This window comes from Cricetulus griseus, chromosome 4 (genome assembly GCF_003668045.3).
Source record: "Cricetulus griseus strain 17A/GY chromosome 4, alternate assembly CriGri-PICRH-1.0, whole genome shotgun sequence".
Taxonomy (NCBI): Eukaryota; Metazoa; Chordata; class Mammalia; order Rodentia; family Cricetidae; genus Cricetulus; species Cricetulus griseus.
The window spans coordinates 143,383,597-143,403,620 of NC_048597.1; the positions used below are offsets into that span (position 1 = coordinate 143,383,597).

General features: G+C 47.9%; 1 protein-coding gene across 1 annotated transcript; it reads left to right on the plus strand.

The window, feature by feature from the left end:
• Nucleotides 1-228: 228 nt before the first annotated feature.
• Nucleotides 229-19,256, plus strand: Adamts8 (ADAM metallopeptidase with thrombospondin type 1 motif 8). Its single transcript, XM_027411735.2, has 9 exons — nucleotides 229-996; nucleotides 8,241-8,480; nucleotides 9,598-9,733; nucleotides 10,363-10,530; nucleotides 11,421-11,725; nucleotides 13,649-13,832; nucleotides 16,041-16,213; nucleotides 16,319-16,494; nucleotides 18,686-19,256. The coding sequence occupies exons 1-9, from the start codon at nucleotides 229-231 to the stop codon at nucleotides 19,254-19,256; spliced, it is 2,721 nt and encodes a 906-aa protein (XP_027267536.1).
• Nucleotides 19,257-20,024: the final 768 nt, after the last annotated feature.

A 20,024-nucleotide genomic window follows, 5' to 3' on the forward strand; every position in this document is an offset into this window, starting at 1 on the left:
AGCTGCTCGAGATCCGCTAGGTTGGCTGGCTGGCGCAGGAGGAGCGGGCTGCGCGAACTAGAGGGGCCGCCAGGGGACCGCCGCGCCTGCTGCCGCTGGCCGAGTCGGCCTCTCCATCTGATTGATCACTTTTCCTGGAGAGAGCGGCCCGGCCGCCTTTGGCCACCAGCACCTGCCTGAGCGCGGCTGCCTTCTTCCCTCTCCCGTGCTCCGCAGCCCTCTGCCCCCATGCTTCTCGACCCCACCGCCGCCCGGTGGCCGCCCCTCCTGCTGCTGCTATTGCAGCTGCTGCCGCCGCCGCCACTCGTCTGCGGCGCCCCGGCAGAGCCGGGAACCAGGTCGCAGGCCTCGGAGCTGCTGGTGCCCACGCGGTTGCCGGGCAGCACGAGCGAGCTCGCCTTCCACCTGTCTGCCTTCGGCCAGGGCTTCGTGCTGCGCCTGGCGCCTGACGCCAGCTTTTTGGCACCCGAGTTCAAGATCGAGCGTCTCGGGGGCTCCGGAGCTGCGGCCGGGGGCGAACCGGGGCTGCGCGGTTGCTTCTTCTCTGGCACGGTGAATGGGGAGCGAGAGTCACTGGCGGCGGTGAGCCTGTGTCGCGGGCTGAGCGGCTCTTTCTTGCTGGCAGGCGAGGAGTTCACCATCCAGCCGCAAGGCGCTGGGGACTCCCTGGACCAGCCTCACCGCCTGCAGCGCTGGGGGCCGGGGCAGCACAGGGAGGACCCCGGGCTCGCCGCTGCCGAAGTCTTCCCTGTCCCTCAAGGACTCAAGTGGGAGGTGGAGATGGGTGAGGGGCAGGGACCGGAGAGAAGTGACGACGAAGAGGACAGGGAGCAGGACAAAGAGGGGTTGCGCAAAAAGAGAGAAGACTCCAGCGAACTGCCACCACCCTTAAGATCCAAAACTAGGAGCAAAAGGTTTGTGTCCGAGGCTCGCTTCGTGGAAACACTGCTGGTGGCTGATGCGTCCATGGCTGCCTTCTATGGGACAGACCTGCAGGTAGGACTCGAGAACCTCCCGCGGATGCTAACAGTCGATAACATCCGTCTCTTCCCAAACGACTCTCAATTCTTCCCTTCCCACTGAGGGTGGGGTAGGGGGGACTCTTCGAGCTCCCAAGCCCAACCCCAAAGGGGACTTTCTCCTTTCTGAGAAAGAGCAGTAACTCCATTAACTTCTGCTATCCCGGTTTCCTATTTCCCAACCCCTAAGTCCCTTCCAATTTACAGTAGAAGTGCTGGCTCTGATTCTTCCGAGCTGGCATCCTGAGTCTCCCGCAGTCCCCAGGCACCTGCTTTCTCCCAAAGGACATGAAAACTGCACTTTTTTTTTTTTTCCTTTAAGAATCCTGCTCCTCTTGGGCCAGCTTCCTACAACTCTCTAGTCTCTAGTGTCGGTGACTCTCTGATGCTCCCTAGCTGGGACGAGGTGGCTGGGACTGTCTGGGTACAGAACTGAGGTTCCTGTAAGTAAAAGAAGTTAGAGGAACCTGGAAGGAAGCTTTCCAACTTGTGTGCGCCCAGCTGGTTCTGATCAAGGGGCACGAGCTACCTTGCCAACCTGGCGCTCAGCCTCGGCAGAACTTGGCAATGCCAGCATCCAGCACAAGAAGGGAGGAGAACAGAATTTCTGCCTTGGGGGTTCAGCCCAGAAAACTGAAGTTTCAGTGACAAGAGAGGGAGCTGGGTTAAAGGTGAAGTTTTTCAGTTTACTGTGTCTAAAGGAACCAGAGCTGACCAGCCACCCTCAGCCCAGAGTCAGCTTTCAAATGACCTGGCAGAGAAAACTGAGTCCAGGACACTGTCGCTAGTAGGCTAGTAGCTGAGCATTCCTAACTACATGTAGTTGGTGCTGACTCAGCAAGAAATGTCCACCACCATCACCATACCACCACCACCACCACCCCAATACCTCCCTCCCAAGACAGGACAAAGATTTTACAAAAGGAGAAGGGATAAGGGTCCCATCTTCTAGAACATACAGAACTAGAAATGTTAGCTCAGCTAGAGGAAACCGACCTGCCCAGAGATCACAGATCCGCCAGTCAGAGATCCCAGAACCACAGCAGCCCAGTTAGCACTTTGACAGTGGTGGTGCCCTTTATTAGGGTCTCCATCTTAGCCTCAGCCTGTGCCTGAGTGTTGTGGGTGCCAAGGACATGGACATTACCTTTGCAGAATGGCCAGACAAGGGGACAGACAGACAGCCTTCTGCTTCTCATCAGGTCATTCCCGCCTTTCTGTGCTTCATGAGAAAGTTTCGGTAAAAACCAGATGGAGAGGACAGGAAATGCTGTGGGTGAGAAGTCCAAATGATTGCTGGTCTATCTACTGCACAGACCAGTTAAACCTGGGGCAGGATCCCTGCATGCTTTTGTGGTATTGGCTCTGCTCAGAGCACTGCAAGACAGCTCTGAGCCATCAGACCCTTGAGGTTTAATCGGTGCTGATGGATATTTGATTTGTTGCCTACTCTAAGAGGAAGCACCAGCCACTTCTGACTCCTTTCCCCCAGTATGTATTGGAGATGTAAAAAAGGGTGAGGAGAGGGCTTCCCAGTTCACTAAGACCAATGCACCTGGCTACAGGCTACCACAGGAACAAACCCAGAACTAAAACTTACACCCCTATCCCCCAATTGGACCAGTCTCTGACATCCTTGACAGCCAAAATGTAGAAAGACCAAGAACAACAAGGAGAAATTGCAGGAAAGCCAGTTTTTCAGAACTCAGAGCCAAGATGTCCTCCCTAGCACCTCCCTCAACTCCTCATTTAAATACTGAGATGTTAAACATTTCCTTCAAGGATGTACTTGGCATCTCCAAAACTCACAGTTGTCCAGGCTCCAGAATTCCCGAGCTACCGAAGCAGGACATCTGGTTCTGCCCCGGGTTAGGCTGACTTCTGCTGGAGGTCCAGGTTTGTTGCTCATACAAGTTGACTTTCTCTGTGAAAACCACCAAGTCCTGCTATTTTAAGACTCGGCTAATTCAAACCCACCCCCTTCACACAGAAGCCAGTCCTTAGCATGTAACCTGCAGGGAGACGGAACAATTCATTCACATAGATAGAAGGCACTTTGGGGTGTATTTGGCTAATGAGATGGGCAATGATGAGGACAAGAGCCCCTGATCCTCTAAGGAACAAGACACTTGGACAATGTAATGGATTCTGGTCTACACATCTGTGAGACTGCCTTATGATGAGCCCAACTTCTGGAAGATTCAGCCATTCTCTAAGAATGGTTTTACATGCAGGACCTCAATAGAAATGCTTCAGAGAGAGGAAAAGTATACAGCTCAAAGAGGACTTGTGACTTTCCTAAGGTCACTCTAGTAAGTGTGGCAAGCTAGATTTGCCACACACCCCAGATTTCCTGAACCTAATGCTAGCATTCTTTGTTGTTGTACCACACTGCATATTCTCATGAGTGGTTCTAACCACACTCTCACCGCTGTCTCCTTTGTAATGGCTCCTTTTAAATCCAGCAGTCTCAAGATGCCCCCCAAAGTGCCAAGCCCCATTCTTAGAAGAAACCACTGTTATCTTCAAAGCTTCAAGAAAGAATCAGCTATGACCTAGACTGTCACTGCTAGTGACAGGTGTCACTCTAGTGACAATGACATTTACCAGAACTCTGTAAGTGAGTTCACTTAATCCCTTCACAAGAGGGACCTCTACCTCCCACCTTCTTATCTGGTTTCAGAGTTAAGGGCTCATCATGAAGCAGTCTCACAGATGTGTAGACCAGAATCCATTACATTGTCCAAGTGTCTTCTTGTTCCTTAGAGGATCAGGGGCTCTTGTCATCATCATTGCCCACCCCATTACCCAAAGACACCCCAAAGTGCCTTCTATCTGTGTGGATGAATCGCTCAGAGCTTTCCTGCAGGTTACATGTTAAGGACTGGCCTCTGCATGGAGGGGGTGGGTTTGAATCAGCCCATTCTTAAAGTATCAAGACTTGGTTTTCTCAGAAAAAGTCAACTTATATGAGCAACACACCTGGACCTCCAGCAGAAGTCAGCTTAACCTGGGGCAGAACCAGATGTCCTGCTTCAGTAGCTCAGGAATTCTGGAGGCCTGAACAGCAGCGATTTCTATCAGAGTTGGGACAAAGGAGAATTTCTGACAGGAGGGACCACTTTGGGAGAGTCCATTAACTGTGTCTACATCTCAGATGCTACTAAGTGGCCCCTCGGTTACCTTGGAGCAGTACAAAGTCCCAGCAGTAGGCAGACCTCCTGAGCTTTCTTAGCAGGGAGGGCCTAGGAGTGGTGTTCTTCTTCCCCAAAGTAGACTGGAGCATTCCCAGATGTCAGGGTTCTGGGAGATGATCCAGGAAGAGGCTGTAGCAGCCATCTCATTTACCTCTACTTTTTGGAGTGAATGCTTCCTACAAGCCCAAGTACCATAGTTATCCTATACACTGGTTTGCCCAGAGGAATCCCTCCCTGCCTGGTAGCATAAAAAAAATAGTATCATCTCTTAATGTCAGAGGTGTGATAGTGATATTAGAGGGAGAGACAGGTATAGACTCCATCAGCTCTGTAGCTATGTCAGTCTTCATGGGTGGAAGACTTTTGTGTCACATTAATTATGTTCAACCCACCTTCCCAACAATGAGTCCTTTCCATCTCTTGCATCTATTGCAGTCAGACTGACCAAAGATGTTTATTCCCAAAGAAAATCCCCAAATATGCAAATATTGGGGGTGGGTAGATTATGGCAGGGTAAGCCTGGATTGCTTATTTGCTTGCAAACTTTGGGTTTGGTTTTCCTTGTAGCAGCCAAGATTGATGGTAGTATAGTGGCCAGGAACATAGACTTAAGAAAATAGAAGTAATTGAGAGTTTCTAGACAGGTATCTATCTCTCTGTACCTTTATTATTTTACCAGGGAAATAGGAGCAGTCATAGCCAAGCATGAAACACATCTGAGCCAGGGCCTGGTGGTCAGCAAGGCTCAGCTATTCCTAGTCACCTTTGGTGATAAAAAGCATTTGTCAGAGTGGGTATAATGGTGTGGCTACACATCACTGGAATGCTAGCCATTGCTTTTCAGCTTTGCTGTACCACATGGCAGAAAAAACATCTTTGCAGATTGCCCCAGCTCTGGATGTTTAGGGTTGGTTTCTGGCGGTTCTGAATAAGGATAGCTTTTACAACAACCCCTTTTGCTGTTTTGGGGAACAAGGTGAGATGAAGGATGGCTATGTGAGTCTCGCTCTTTCCTCTCTCATTGCCCCCCTTTCCTACATACAGCACTATCTGAGGGCCTAAAGTCACACCTGGAAATAAGAGGAAGAATGCCACATGTGGTCATACATTGCCACTCTTCTGACATCCCTGGGCATGCTACATGGTATTTAGTTCAATATCTACCGTGTGAGAGCAAATAAGCAAAGTACTATAGCTGACATTATAGCCAGGAAGAGGAGCCACTAGTAGTGAACTTTGCCAAGGCTCAGCCTCTACAAGGATCCCAAAAGTAGGCTTTGATTGTCATAGGAGCATCCAAGAACCTGAAGAAGGAATGTTCATACTTGTAGCTCCAAGAATTCTGGGGATACTGACAGAGAAGCGCCCCCACAGAAATGCCACCTTTACCTAAGCAAAATTAAGTTGTTTGACTCAACTTGCCTGTAATGGTTATGGGATAGTTCTGGAGATTCTCTGCCAAACAACAAGAGCCTCAGTCAATAGGGGAAAGACTTGCATTTCCACTCTTTAACTCAGTTCATGCTTGTGTGGTAAGCAGGGGTGTATAAATAGACACCAGGTGGCAGAGCAAGCAAGCCATTTGACCTTTTCTTTGACTGGCACCTGCTCCCTGTATCTGTAAGTTGGGTCTGTCCTTCAGGACCCAGAGAACAGATGGGGATTCAGAAGCTTACAGACTCCAGGTGACACGCCTAGCCCAAGCTCAGCAATCCTTGTCCCTGGAGAACTATGACATGAACTAGGACATAGAGCTCCTGTCACAGTATCTAGACAATCCAGCTGGACATGGAACATAGTGGAGATGACCTGTTTCTCAGTGAGACAAGGAACAGAGGTTCTGAAAGGAACATTGGACCATAGAATCTGTGTGGCCCTCCACTATGCACATTATCTTGTGAGATACTCAGTGACAAGGAAGAACTTAAGATGTCTTCATAGCCAGCTGTCGCCTGGAGGCAGTGATTCACTTGCCATCTCAGCCTGACAGATGTTCAGTGTCTGGAGAAAAGGATCTCATGGAGTCCTTATCCTGTACTCCATCCACATAGCCATTTGTCTTTTCCCTGAGGGTCTAGTGTATCATCTGTCACTCTTAATCTGGTTTGGTCTGGTCAGCTTGCATATACAGTCCCCAGATCTTCCAATTCCTCATAGTAGACCTCCTTGGTTGAATACCTAGAAGCCAGCATCTTGGCCTCACACTGTTTTGAAAAGACCTCGCCTCCCTAGTTTTCAGATTTGCAGCTGGGACTCAACAAGAAGAAATCCTGGAAGGATAGTTGCAGATTTCTCCAGTAGAGATTCCCAGGGGTTGGCCCAGTCAGATCCTAGCCTCACCAGGCAGACCAGCAGACTGTCTATCCTTTCTCAATAAGCAGTGAAGATCTGGCCAGGAATTTGTCTCACAAGCTGCCATTCCTCAGGACTCGCCCCCAGTTGCATAAGGATATGATTGCATTTTTCCCCTCAGCAAGCCAACTCAGGGAACAAATACCAAATTGAAGCTTTGCTGATAAGATGTTTACATCAGCCTGAATAAGCTGGAGTGCATGGCCTGCTGAATAACCTGAGCTCAGAAACCCACCAACCTGTTCGTAGGTCTAATGAAACATCTGCTCTATTGCCTACAGAATGAACAGACAGAGCCCATTCACAAATAAGGAATGCATCTGGAACTCCCACACATGACCTTCCTCGATGGAATGTCCTCTCTATAGCCTTTCCTCTCCTTCTACTCCCACCTTTTAGACCACAGGAGAACAGAGAGAGAGAGGAGCTGAGGGCCATGAAGCTCCAGGGAGCAAAAATGGGCAAAGCATGCAAGCAACTGCTCAGCTGGCCACACCATGGGCTGAAGGCATGCCAGCCTGTCACCCTCTGTCCCTGCCTCTGAAAAATAATCCACAAGGTCCTGGAGGCAGGACAATAAGTTCCCTTCTGGCCTCCCCTCAAAGCCTCAGAATCCAGCAAGAAAGCAGTTGGCAGCTCAAGGATAGGCCAGAGGCCAACTAATGATGTAAGATCACAGGCCCTTCATTTGGCCTGGTTGGAACTGAGAGCAGGTGGGATCCTCAGCATGTGGGTCTCATTAGGCCCTCCGGCTTCTCTCAGGTCCCAAATAGAAGTGAATAAATACTGGGGCGGAGGGAAGCAACTGTCCAGGCAGAAACCAGAAATCTGAACTCTAGGGACCTCCAGAGAGGAGTGTGGACCTCAGACACACACCTGGGCTGGTATCTTGGCTTTAAGAGTAGTTTCTAAAAGAACTTTTTGAACTTGAATGACTCTCTCATTCATAATACCTGACCTATAGTTACTGTGAGTAGTCAATGAAGTGATGTGTCAACTATGGCCAATGACATCTACAGAGTGACTGTTGCTAAGGGTAACTATTAGAACAAAGTTTTCAGAGTTAACAGTTTCCATGCTAAAAAGTAGAAGTTATCCCAGTGAACACCAGGAAAATGCTCAGACAGATCCTAAGAGGGAAAGTCCACTGACTGTGAGTCTTTAGACTATTGATTCTGGAGTAAAGCCAGAGGAGATGGGGGTGCTTGGAAAGGAATCAATTGGTGTCCTGGACAGTCAGAATAAGCCATCCAACTCAAGAGAACTTTTTATTTACAGTTCCAATGCAACATCCATGCTCCATGTGCAGCTGTTGATGGATTTGAAATGTGGCTGGTGCAATGGAAGAACTGACTGTCTTGAATTTTAATTAATTACTAGGAAGTAGGTCACCCCATGACCTGCTCTGGAGCTTAAATGCTCAAGTTTTGTGACCAAATAGGTCTGGGTGCAGATGACGGCTCATTAGCTTTGTGATCTTAGACTAGTCACTGAGGCTTGTTCTTCTCTGGGGAAATAGCACCAAGTTCTCGAATGTTTTCCTAATCCTCATGAGATGCTACATATCTAAGGCTCAGCCCAGAGTCTGACATGTGTGAGATAAGTGGTAGCATTGGGCAGCCAAGGACATGATAGTGATTAGTATTCTCTCACTGTTCCCCCTTCCTGGTAGAACCACATCCTCACAGTGATGGCAATGGCTGCCCGAATCTACAAGCACCCGAGCATCAGGAACTCCATCAACCTTGTGGTGGTAAAAGTGCTGATAGTGGAAGAGGAAGGATGGGGCCCAGAGGTATCGGACAACGGTGGGCTCACACTGCGCAACTTCTGCAACTGGCAGCGGCGCTTCAACAAGCCCAGCGACCGCCACCCAGAGCATTATGACACTGCCATTCTGTTCACCAGACAGGTGTGTGAGCTGGCTCTCAAAGCCAAGGAAGATGGGAGATGGGATGAGCAGATCAAAGGGAGAGCTTTGAGGCCTGCCCAAACATGGGAACTGTCTCCCTGCTGGCTCCAGCTGGACTTGGGAGGCCTCTTTCTGGAATGATGAGAAGGGGGTCATGAGGACAAGTGTGAGGCCATTGCAAGGGGAGAAAAATCTTATAAGGGCTCTTTTCCAAAAGTTTGTGACCAGCTGTCCGCTGAGGTCATACCAAGAGGAAACAGATTCAAGCTGCCCTGGAAGAGGTCTGGAAATGGAAATGGGAAAGGGGTTCTGTCTTCAGGCCAGTTAGGCACAGGGATGATAACCTAAGGATTGCTGGGGGTTGTCACACAGGCAGCTGTGGTGAATTAATTAAACAGCTTTCCTGAAGGCCAGTGAGCACAGTCATGTATGCCAGGCCTTGCCTGTTTCATTAGTCCTCACAAGAGTCACAGGTGGAGGTGAAGTCATGTTATACCCATTTTGTAACAGAGGTAACTGAGGCACCAAGAGGCCATACAGCAGTGGTGCCCATGGTTAAGCCCAAGCAATCTTACTGCAGGGCCAGACTCCGAGCAACTGTGAAGCTCTACATCCCAAAGCAAGCCTTTGAAGTCCCAGCCAAGTCAATCGTCACTCGGTGCCACCTCCTACTGCCGTGTGTGTGTGTGTGTGTGTGTGTGTGTGTGTGTGTGTGTGTGTGTGTGTGTGTGTGTGTTTGTATGTGTGTGTGTGTGTGTTGCTGGTATTGATATTGTTTAACAATAATGCATGTCTGAGCTCCAGTAGCACAATTGATTTGCAAGTGGTACTTATACAACAATAAAGCATTTCTTGGGTCCCTCTACAGATTAGATGAAGGTAGGTGAACTAGCTGTCACAACCAAGACAGAAAAATCAAGAATGCAGAACAACTAGGTGGGATGTCTAGAAGCTGAACTCCACTGATTATCCCATTCTTTTTAAAATGCTTTAGAAGGCTCAGTAATGTTTGTGGCATCAGGTTACTATCTCTCAGAAGGCTGAGTGAGACTCTGGGCACTTACCTCTGCTCTCCATGACTATCTCTACAACCTAACATGCTCTCATCACCAAACAGAATTTCTGTGGGAAAGGGGAACAATGTGACACCCTGGGAATGGCAGACGTCGGCACCATCTGTGACCCTAACAAGAGCTGCTCAGTGATCAAGGACGAGGGCCTACAGGCAGCCTACACTCTGGCCCATGAGCTAGGTAAGACTTGTCATACCTGAGATTGCTTCATACATCAGAGAAAGCTTGTCTTTCAAGTCCACAGCTGCCCAGATTCTGAGAAGTAAGCAGCCTCACATGCAGGCATCGAAAAAGTGGTTCTGTGTAGGTAGATGTTGTACCTGATATTACTGACTCCATGTCTACCCTGAGCATAACACCAAAGCATTAAATTGGTGTCCTGAGCCATCAGTAGCATTACCCAGAGAATGCCAAAACATGGAAGAAGTATTAGGTTACCATGACATTGTAAGTAAGCTAAATAGTTAGGCTTCATGGGGGAGATGGGTTACAAAGAGATAGCCATGTTAGACAAACAACAGTAGAAGTGAACATGATATCCAGAGAAATGCCGAAAACTAAAGGGCCTGTCTTAATGGTTCTCAGTCAAACGAAAAGGCTTCCTGGGAGTAGGACCTGAGGGTAAAGCCCAAAGCAAAAGTGTTCAGGAAGTCTGGGTAGCCATGCCTATTGGGAGATAGTGACAGGAAAGGACTGTTGAACCCATCAACACTGCTGACCATATAGGGACATACAGGCAGGACAGGGCACCTGGAGGGGTGGGCAGCTGGAATGGACCATAGTTCTCTGCTTTCCCTACCCCCAATTAGGGCACGTTCTCAGCATGCCCCATGATGATTCTAAGCCCTGTGTGAGGCTGTTTGGGTCCATGGGCAAGTACCACATGATGGCGCCATTCTTCATCCATGTGAACAAGACGCTTCCCTGGTCTCCCTGCAGTGCTGTGTACCTCACAGAGCTCCTGGATGATGGTCACGGTATGCCCCACTCGGCTCCCCTTGACTTCTTCCTACCCATCTGCTGTAGAGCCTCTTTCATGACTGCTGGCACCTGCTCTACCCTGGGGACTCCCTGCAGCTGTGCTTTCTCACAAAGCCCATAGGGTGGGGAAAGACTTCAGAGGCATGTCATTCTAGAAAGGCATGCTAAGCATCCTGCCAGAATGCTTTTCCTTGACCCCATCTTCCCATAGCCCGAGCTCTGGGCTAACTTAGATGTACTCATTCCAACGCAGAAGGAATTAGTCTGAGAAGGTTGTCTGGAAGTGGTGAGTTTAAGCAGAACGTAAAGGAATGGAAGGCTGTTTGTAGTTTGAAAGAGCAGAGAAGAGAATGTTCCAGGCTGGAGTAGCAGCCGGTATGGCAGCCGAGAAATGGCAAAAAGACTGTGGGCAGGTCACTCGAGAGCAAGAGTCTAGGGCAGGGGTGCCTGGTTAGAGAAGTTTGGATTGTTGAGCAAAGCAGTGAAGCAACTATTCTGGATTCTAGAAGGCAGGGATATAGCTGATGCAGAAACAGTAGATTGTACAAATGTCAATACTCAGGCTTTACTGCATGCCAGGGTTCTTAAGTGGGGTGTGGTTTAATAGTGAAAGTGTCTGGCAGTCACTAGATGCATGAGCATCACCAGGAATCTGCCTGACATGTTTCTGAACATCCTACAGAAACCTTTGCTACAGTTTCCCAGAATTAAATGAGCTCTATGTACATGGTTGGGTGTTGGTGATGTTTAGACCAAGGATGAAGAACCTGGGATGCCCAGACATTTGAGAACATCATTCAGAATTGGAGCTTCATGCAGGAGGCCATGGGGAGCTGAGAGCAAGGCGCCACCCTTGTTCTGACTCATCTCTTTTCTCTATTCTCAGGAGATTGTCTCCTAGATGCCCCCACCTCATTCCTGCCCCTCCCCACAGGCCTTCCAGGCCACAGTACCCTCTATGAGCTGGACCAGCAGTGCAAACAGATCTTTGGGCCTGATTTCCAGCACTGCCCCAACACCTCTGTGGAGGACATCTGTGTCCAGCTCTGGTGCCGCCATCAGGATAGTGATGAGCCTGTTTGCCACACAAAAAACGGCAGTCTACTGTGGGCTGATGGTACGCCCTGTGGCCCTGAGCACCTATGCCTGTATGGCAGCTGTGTGCTCAAGGAGGAAGTGGAGAACCCCAAGGTGAGAAAGGTGGAGAGGAGATAAAGGGAGGAGATGAAAGCTGGAGAGGGAGGCAAAGGCAGGCTCAGATACTTCAGGCCAAGTCGAAAGTGTTCCTTACCGGAAAAGTCACTCATCTTTCAACAAAACAAACTATAATTACCCCCATGTGTGAGGAGTTTTGAGACTAGCTCAGGGTCAATGGGATGTTGGCATCTCTGCCTGCAGTTTAGCATCTCCTCCTTAGTGCTGTTTTGTAGCTAATTTGAGAGCTTATGAAGAAGATTGGTGAAGGTGTGAAGACCAGAAAGGAGGTGGGCACTAAGCAAATGAGAGCCTGAAAGAATCCACTATAAATAGTGACATGAGCTAGGATCATTTCATCAAGGTCTGAGTATTCGTAGCCTACCACGTTTGAGCTAAGTTACTTAGTAGAAATCAGAGAACATAGTAATAGTAAGAATGCCACACTCTCAGAGGAGGAAAGAAGGGATCCGAGTGGCCTGTATCCAAAAAGAGGAGCCTTGGCCCAGTACAGAGGAAACTCACATGAAAAACCAAGGCAATGCCACTGAGGATTCTAAGTAGTTCACTTCTTCACCCTGATCTTAATACATCCAAACAGCAAGGCTGATCACATTTCTCCTACTGCAAGTCATGGAGCCTTCATGATGAAATACCATCCGATGAGTTTCACAGCCTGGGCTCTGCCCAGCACTGAATCGCCACGGTGGCCAAAGTGCGTTCCAAGGGCTGTCCTCAGTGGCATGCGCTTGTGATGAGCTTGGGAGCTTTCCTGGTCTGTGAAACGCCACACACTCTCATCCAAAGCCTGGGCTGGTGCAGCCTTCATGGATTCCAGCTCAGCCAGCTCCCGTTCTCTCCATTCATTCTCCTCTCCTGGTGTTGAGAGAAGAGGAGGAGGGTCCAACCACCCATCTCAGAGTCAGGATGACATAAAACAGTCACAGGATCATCTATCCTTAAAGAAAAAAGGCAGGGCTGGAAACTAACTTTAGTATGCAGTGCCATGTCTGTCAAATGAAAGCACCATGGCTGTAGGATTTTATATTCACAGCATAAGAATGGGAAGGTACCATGATAATCATAGGAGTGGCTTCTTTCTGGGCAGTGGTGCATTCTGAATGCCTGCTTTCTTTCTCTTCTTTCTTCCTTTGTTTATTCTTTTTAAGTCTTCTGCTTTCATTTTTATATGAGCAAAGTGTTGCTTCAGTAATAGAAAAAATTAATTTAGAACTCTCTATGGAGCTATCAAAGAAAAGGCTTTGTTCTCATAAGTCTGTTGTAAACTTGGGAGTGATTCTGTTTGTTGCCCAGCACTGTCCTAGCCCTGGAACCAGTAGCTGACAGAATTGTGGCAAGACCTCTCAGTGGCCATTTCTTTAGACCAAGGCTTCTTTCTCACCCTTGCCACTAGTGACATTTGGAGCTGGGAAAGGCTTTGGGGGGATTATGCACTGTTGGCTATCTAGAAGAATCATTGTCTTAATCCATCAGGTGCTAGTGGCATATTATCCTCCCTAGGTGAGGCAAGCACAATGACTCCATACCCCTCCCATGAAGAACAGCATGGGCCCTAGTGGAAACCTACTGCACCAGACCCAAACTTATTCATAAAAGACTCTCCCTCATACTCATTCAGCAGCTGTTTTGTTGAGCACTTGGCTAGGGTAAAGTGCTGTTTTATATATACTAGGCAGTCACAGCAAAAAAGACCAGCACAGCCTCTATGCTCACACTATCAAGCCACACCAAACAAGGCACACTATCATAAAACAAGCAATTTGAAATCATTTACAGAACTCCACACACTCAGATGAGAAGAACTAGATGAAGAAGTCAGGTCCACATCCAACAAGTGACACAGACAACTGAAGTCTGATCCCCTTTTTGGTCCTGATTCAGTGGCTTTGTGTGTTGCAGGCTGTGGTAGATGGAGACTGGGGTCCATGGGGACCCTGGGGAGAATGTTCTCGCACCTGTGGAGGAGGAATACAATTTTCTAACCGTGAGTGTGATAACCCGGTGCCTCAGAATGGAGGAAGATTTTGCCTGGGCGAGAGAGTCAAGTATCAGTCATGCAACACAGAGGAATGTCCACCCAATGGTAATTACCCGCCAGAATAGCTGATGGTGTAAGTGCAACAGATTCCAAGAGGAGGGGAAGGGAAGTACCACCAGGTATAGAGTTGAGTCCTGATCCAATCCAAATTTACATGGACTCTTCAAGACACCGAGCTTGGGAACAGTCCTCAAGCAGCCAGGGCAGCTCTTAGTTTTGGGAAAGGCTGGTAATGTCAAAGAAAGGAGATTACCCTTGTCCTGGTCTCTGAGCTGTAGACAGACAAAGCATGTCACTCCCAATTAAATCTACCTGGAGGGGACCTCTGAGGTAGGCTTGTGTGGAGGATAATCATCATCTTAGAAGCATCTGAACCCTTCTCTATACGCAGATGGAAGCCGTTCCTAAAGCAAGTGTCAGAGCCAAACCTCTAAGGTCTCTCCAGCTCAAGCAGGAGAGAGAATGTCTTGAATGTGATTCCTGGGTACATTCCTTCTGAGAAGAGCTGCCCATATTCCCTTGGGGCCATAGCAACTGCCTGAGAGAGCCTTCCCAGGAAAGAGCACCACCTCTGCCTCCCCTTGCTCATTCCTATCCCCTAGATCATGCTAGAAAGCACACACATGAACTCGGAGGTAGACTAGGGCAGTAGCCAACTTAGGAAAGGAAATTAGAAATATTTTTTCCACCACCAATCCTTCCAGAATCAGTTTGGGCAGCTCCAGGAAGTGTTGGCAATATGAAAAGACAAGGGGAACTTTAGGAGAAATTCTCCCAAGTGCCAAGATACTCTGGCATTGGGCGGGGTGTCTAATAGGGAAATCTGTAGGCTCTTCAGTTTTGCTAAACAGGAAGGATCTTCAATGATATGAGGCTTTAGAAATTTCTTTCTGGTATTGAGAGTCTGCAAAACAGGCATGGATGATAGGTGACATTTTGATTTCACGTACACTGAGATCAGCCAACGCCTCTGTGTGTCCATAACTGTAATAGATACAGAAGCTAAACATGGACAAGGCATGGTCTCTGTCCTCAAGGACTTTGCAATGTGATTAGTGGTAAATTATTTTACATAGTAATTATGGCTTCCTCTGTGAGGCAGCAACTCTGGGCTTCTGAGGAATTCAGGGAAAGAAGCTCAAAAAGTTTAGGCCAAGGAAAGCCCAGAGGATGATATATTGGTGAGACAGGAGGGATGGGTCCAAGTGAGGCAGGTATGAGACATGCTATCACTTGCTCAGGTAGAGCCAAGCAGAAGGTAGCAGCATGACTAAGTGAGACCACCAAGGCCCTTAAAGTCTGACACGTTGTTTGTGGATTGTCCGTGACAACTATCCTATCAGGTCACTTTGAATCTTTTGCAGTCACAGCCAGGATCCCTTCAGCAGTATGGACTCACAAACTCAGCACTGTACAACTGTGTTTAGAAGTTTCCATGGGCCATTTGGATGTACAGCCATGGTGGAGATGCATGGTAGAACAAGCAGGCTTGTTTCAGGATTGTGCAAGGGAATCACTCATATCTGAAGGGTAGATTGGTCCGAACACAGTGCACATAAGCCTTTATGTATGAGCACTGGGGAGGCTCGCTGGAGGCTGAGCACCAGGTCCCCAGAAGATGGCATGAGGCCTGGACCTGCGGTTGTAAGAGTCATACACATGCACTTGAAATCACAAATTTTCCTGAATTTGGCAGAGGATGTCATGGTAGATTAGAAATAGCACAGAGAGATGCTTGAATGTTCGGGATGCTGAGGTGCCAGTCTCATTCTGGAGTATAATAATGCCAAACCAAACCAATCATCAGAATACTAAGATAATGCTGATTGGGGGGTAATTATAGTACCTGCAGATGGAGCTCTCCCATAGACACTCAGAATTACAGAAAATGAGATGTAGAGGCAAGACCAGAAATGTCAGTGAGTCTTTGCCACATGTCCGTTGTTACTAGGGAAATCAACACAAAGTAAAATTAGCAGAGCCCTGAAAATATCGCTCTGTATCAATCATCCATGCCCAGATGGAAAGGATATTTGTACCAGAAAGCCCAGTGTGAGGCTGGATGGCTCCTTGCCTTGAATCTTTGAGGAAGGGTCATCCACCGGCACCCAGGTCTGTCTAGAAATAATGGGCTATGCCTGTGTCCTTGGGGTGAGTCCAAAACCTAGAGAAAGGGGCCACGGATCCACAGCTTTCTCTACCAGAGTCCTTCAGCAGGTGTGTTACTTGCATGCTATTCCTTGCTCTTCTCAGGCAAAAGCTTCAGGGAGCAGCAGTGTGAGAAATACAATGCCTACAACCATACTGACTTGGATGGGAATTTTCTGCAATGGGTCCCCAAATATTCAGGAGTGTCCCCCCGGGACCGATGCAAGCTGTTTTGCAGAGCCCGGGGGAGGAGTGAGTTCAAAGTGTTTGAAGCCAAGGTAAGAGTCTCCTGGCTTCAGATAGGGATGGGACAGCAGGCATGTATTGCCACCCTCAGACTACTTCTGTGTGCTACATCTCCCCTCTTACCTTTCCCTTCCCAGGTGATCGATGGCACTCTGTGTGGGCCGGATACTCTGTCCGTCTGCGTCCGGGGGCAATGTGTTAAGGCTGGCTGTGACCATGTGGTAAATTCACTTAAGAAACTGGACAAATGTGGAGTGTGTGGTGGCAAAGGCACTACCTGTAGGAAGGTCTCCGGTTCTTTCACCTCCTTCAGGTGGGTCTCCTAGTGGATGTACCTAGGCAGAGAAACACTGATGGCCTGGAGTGTAAATTACAGCTGCTAGTTAATAGTTGTGTAGATGGGGGGAGGGTCTTATAAGTAAGTACCTCAAGTCTCCATTTCTTTACAGAATGCCTGTGGTCTTCTCTTCTCACAGTCATTGTCAGAATTTCCTGAGAGAGGGAGTGTAGAGCACTTGGCATAGAATCTGGCCACAGAGAGGATGGGACCAGGATAGCCATTAGTTTATTAAAGCTGGAGACCACATGGACAGGAATGTGTCAGCTCTGAGTCAATTAGCAGGGGAGCAACACTGAGTAACCCAGGAATCACACACAAAAGAGCTCCCCTGGGCCAGTTATGAAAAGGATATCTAACCCTAAGGCCTGTGAGCCCCATCCTTCTGTGACTAGCTACTCATCAGAGAAAAGAGCACAAACCAGCAGCCTTGGAAGTCTAAGGACTCAGAGAGTTTCTCACAGCCAAACACCCCACATGCATTAGAGCTCCTGGGGTGTTCCAAAGTGTGTTCATTGTGCTGGGCAAGGCCAATACTGTCATTCCCTACCTTTGGTGGAGAAACTGAAACATGAAAAGATCAATTGACTTTTCTAAGGTCACACTGAGAGCTAGTGATAGATAAAGAAAACTTTCTTCTTTTCTTTCTCCTGTTGTGCCAAAAATTAAACCTAGGGCATCTCTGCATGCCAGGCCTGATTCTTCAAGTACCTGGTGATTGTTATCTGCTGTCCCTTGCACTTCCTGGAGAGTCCTAGAGAGTAAGGTCATGGTCAAGTGTTTCCTTGGTCACTCTGATATCAAGTACATTCAAATGACTTTCTAGCATTCAAGCCTCCAATCCAGGCCCAGTATCTCAGAGATTTTTGTCCCTTTACTAGTTTTCTAACTAATGAAGCTCACTCCATCCTTCTCTATATTCCCCCCTCTCTCCTTTCCTTTCTTTCTCCTTCCTTCCCTCTTCTTCTTCTATCTTCTTCCCATGTACATATGTTATAGTAGTGCATATCTCAAAAAATAGAACCAGTTCATAGCAGCCAACTTGGAAGTATTTTCAAATTTAAGCTCAAAATAAGTAGGAAAAAAGCATGAGCTATTCAGATCCTGGGTTCCTTTAGCCACTTCCTCCTAGGTCCTAAACATATGGCCTTGGATACTTTTCCTAGCCTTAGACTGGCCCTAGCTGAACATAGAGAAAGAACAGAAAAGATCCACCTGATGGCCCTCCTCAATAGTTTATCTCAGCCCTGTGTAACCCAGATTCCCATAGGAGGACAAGTTACTAAGCTTTGACATCCTACATAAAGCCCCATGTCTACAATAGACTGGAAGCATTTTCCCCAATAGTATCCCATTACCAAAACCCATGGTGCTCATAGCGTCTGGGCACACTCAAGAGGTGGCTCCAAAGAAGCAAGTTTTACCCCCCCCCATCCTTCCAAAATCCATAGTAGTCAAATATTATATGAAGGTTGACTCAAGAGGCAGTGTTAGTTCGCTCTCCTGGTTGGGTTCTGGCATGAGTGAGGGGCTCCTATTTTCCACATGAGTTTGAGATCTGAGTCTAGAGGTAGCTATGCCTACTTTTACCACTGCAAGGCAGCAAATGTATTTGAATTCTCACTTGAACCAAGGAGGGGCCAGGTTTCTGGCATTTTCTCCTAGGCTCTCCTGTGCTGCTGTCAAGATCTACATGTCCAACTGCCTCAACATCCCCAGTAGATTTACCAGAAGAAGCAAAAACCCATGGAAAGCCCAATGCCCAAAACAATTTGGTCTGCCTTGGCAAATAATTTATGTAGAACCTTTAAAATTTTTTATTTATGTGCATTGGTGGTTTTTGCCTGAATATATATATATATATAATTATATATATATTATATTATATATATATATATTGAAGGTGTTGGGTACCCTGGAACTGGAGTTACAGACAATTGTGAGCGGCCATGTGGGTGCTGAGAATTGAACCCGGGTCCTCTGGAAGAATAGCCAGTACTCTTAACTTCTGAGCCATATCTCCAGCCCCCTTATTTAGAACTTTGAGGCAATTACTTTATTATCTGCTAGTTGTTATGTCTGTTCACCCCAGCCACATGAGGGAACTCATTTTAATTTCCAGGCTAGGGAACCACCAGCCCTAACAGTTTTTCTGTCTCTATCATAGTTATGGCTACAATGACATTGTCACCATCCCAGCTGGTGCCACAAACATTGATGTGAAACAACGGAGCCACCCAGGGGCCCGGAATGATGGCAGCTACCTGGCACTGAAGACAGCCAATGGGCAGTACCTGCTCAATGGCAACCTGGCCATCTCTGCCATAGAGCAGGACATCTTGATGAAGGGGACCATCCTAAAGTACAGTGGTTCCATGGCTACCCTGGAGAGGCTGCAGAGCTTCCAGGCCCTACCTGAGCCTCTAATAGTACAGCTCCTGACTGTGTCTGATGAGGTCTTTCCTCCAAAAGTCAGATACACGTTCTTCGTTCCCAACGACATGGACTTCAGCATGCAGAATAGCAAAGAAAAAGCAACCACCAACATCATCCAGTCATTGCCCCATGCAGAGTGGGTGCTGGGGGACTGGTCTGAATGTCCTAGCACTTGTGGAGGTAGCTGGCATCGGCGGACTGTGGAATGCAGGGATCCTTCAGGTCAAGCCTCTGACACCTGTGATGAGGCTCTGAAACCTGAAGATGTCAAGCCCTGTGGAAACCAGCCATGTCCTCTATGATCCCCTTGGATCATATGATTCCCTTGGGGGAAATGTATTAGGCTCATGGACTTGGGCTACTGGGGTTTATAGACAAGGGTCCCCTCTGAGGTCATACTACATATCAAGATGGCTTGGCCCTTCTGGGCCTCCTGTTACTACAGCCCTTTGGCTACTGCCTAATTCATAAGGAAGAGGAGAAGAGGGTATGAGGGTAACAGATACTAAAGTTGACTCTCCAGTGGACTGGACCTTGCTTAGGTTCAAGTAGAGGGTATAGGTTAAAAGGTAAAAGTGCACTTATTGACCCAAATGGGAGACTTCAGAGCCAGTCTTTTTGCAAAGGACTAGCAAAGTTAAATGAAAAAGTTTTTTTTTTTCTATTTGGTTTCCCCAATAATCAATCTACCTCACAGTGGGGGAAAAATCAGTATATGAGAGGTATGAGGCCAGGCATTGTTGGTGAATAAGCAAGCCCCATAGCTATCTCCAAGTTATCTTCAGAAATGACCATGAATATCTTCAGTGTTAAAATCCAATGTCTAAAAGGTGATGGTGTCCATCACCAGGTTATAGAGAGCCTCTTGTTCTCAGGCTGCCACCTGCCAGGGTGGACCCATTTCAACTATTTATGCAAATATGTCTCTGAACTAAAGTGTGATCTTATGCCATTGAAATTGTCTAGTCTGGTTCATTATTTCTTTGGAAAGGGCAGAGACCCAGCATCCAAAAACAAAGGCTAAAACAAGCTTACTTGGAGCACACATAGGGCAACTGCCATCTTCCCTG

Coding starts and splice junctions, on each gene's coding strand:
- Adamts8 (XM_027411735.2), top strand. CDS start 229: ATGCTTCTCGACCCCACCGCCGCCCGGTGGCCGCCCCTCCTGCTGCTG. Junction 997..8,240: donor TCTATGGGACAGACCTGCAG/GTAGGACTCGAG, acceptor CCTTCCTGGTAG/AACCACATCCTCACAGTGAT. Junction 11,726..13,648: donor AGGAAGTGGAGAACCCCAAG/GTGAGAAAGGTG, acceptor TGTGTGTTGCAG/GCTGTGGTAGATGGAGACTG.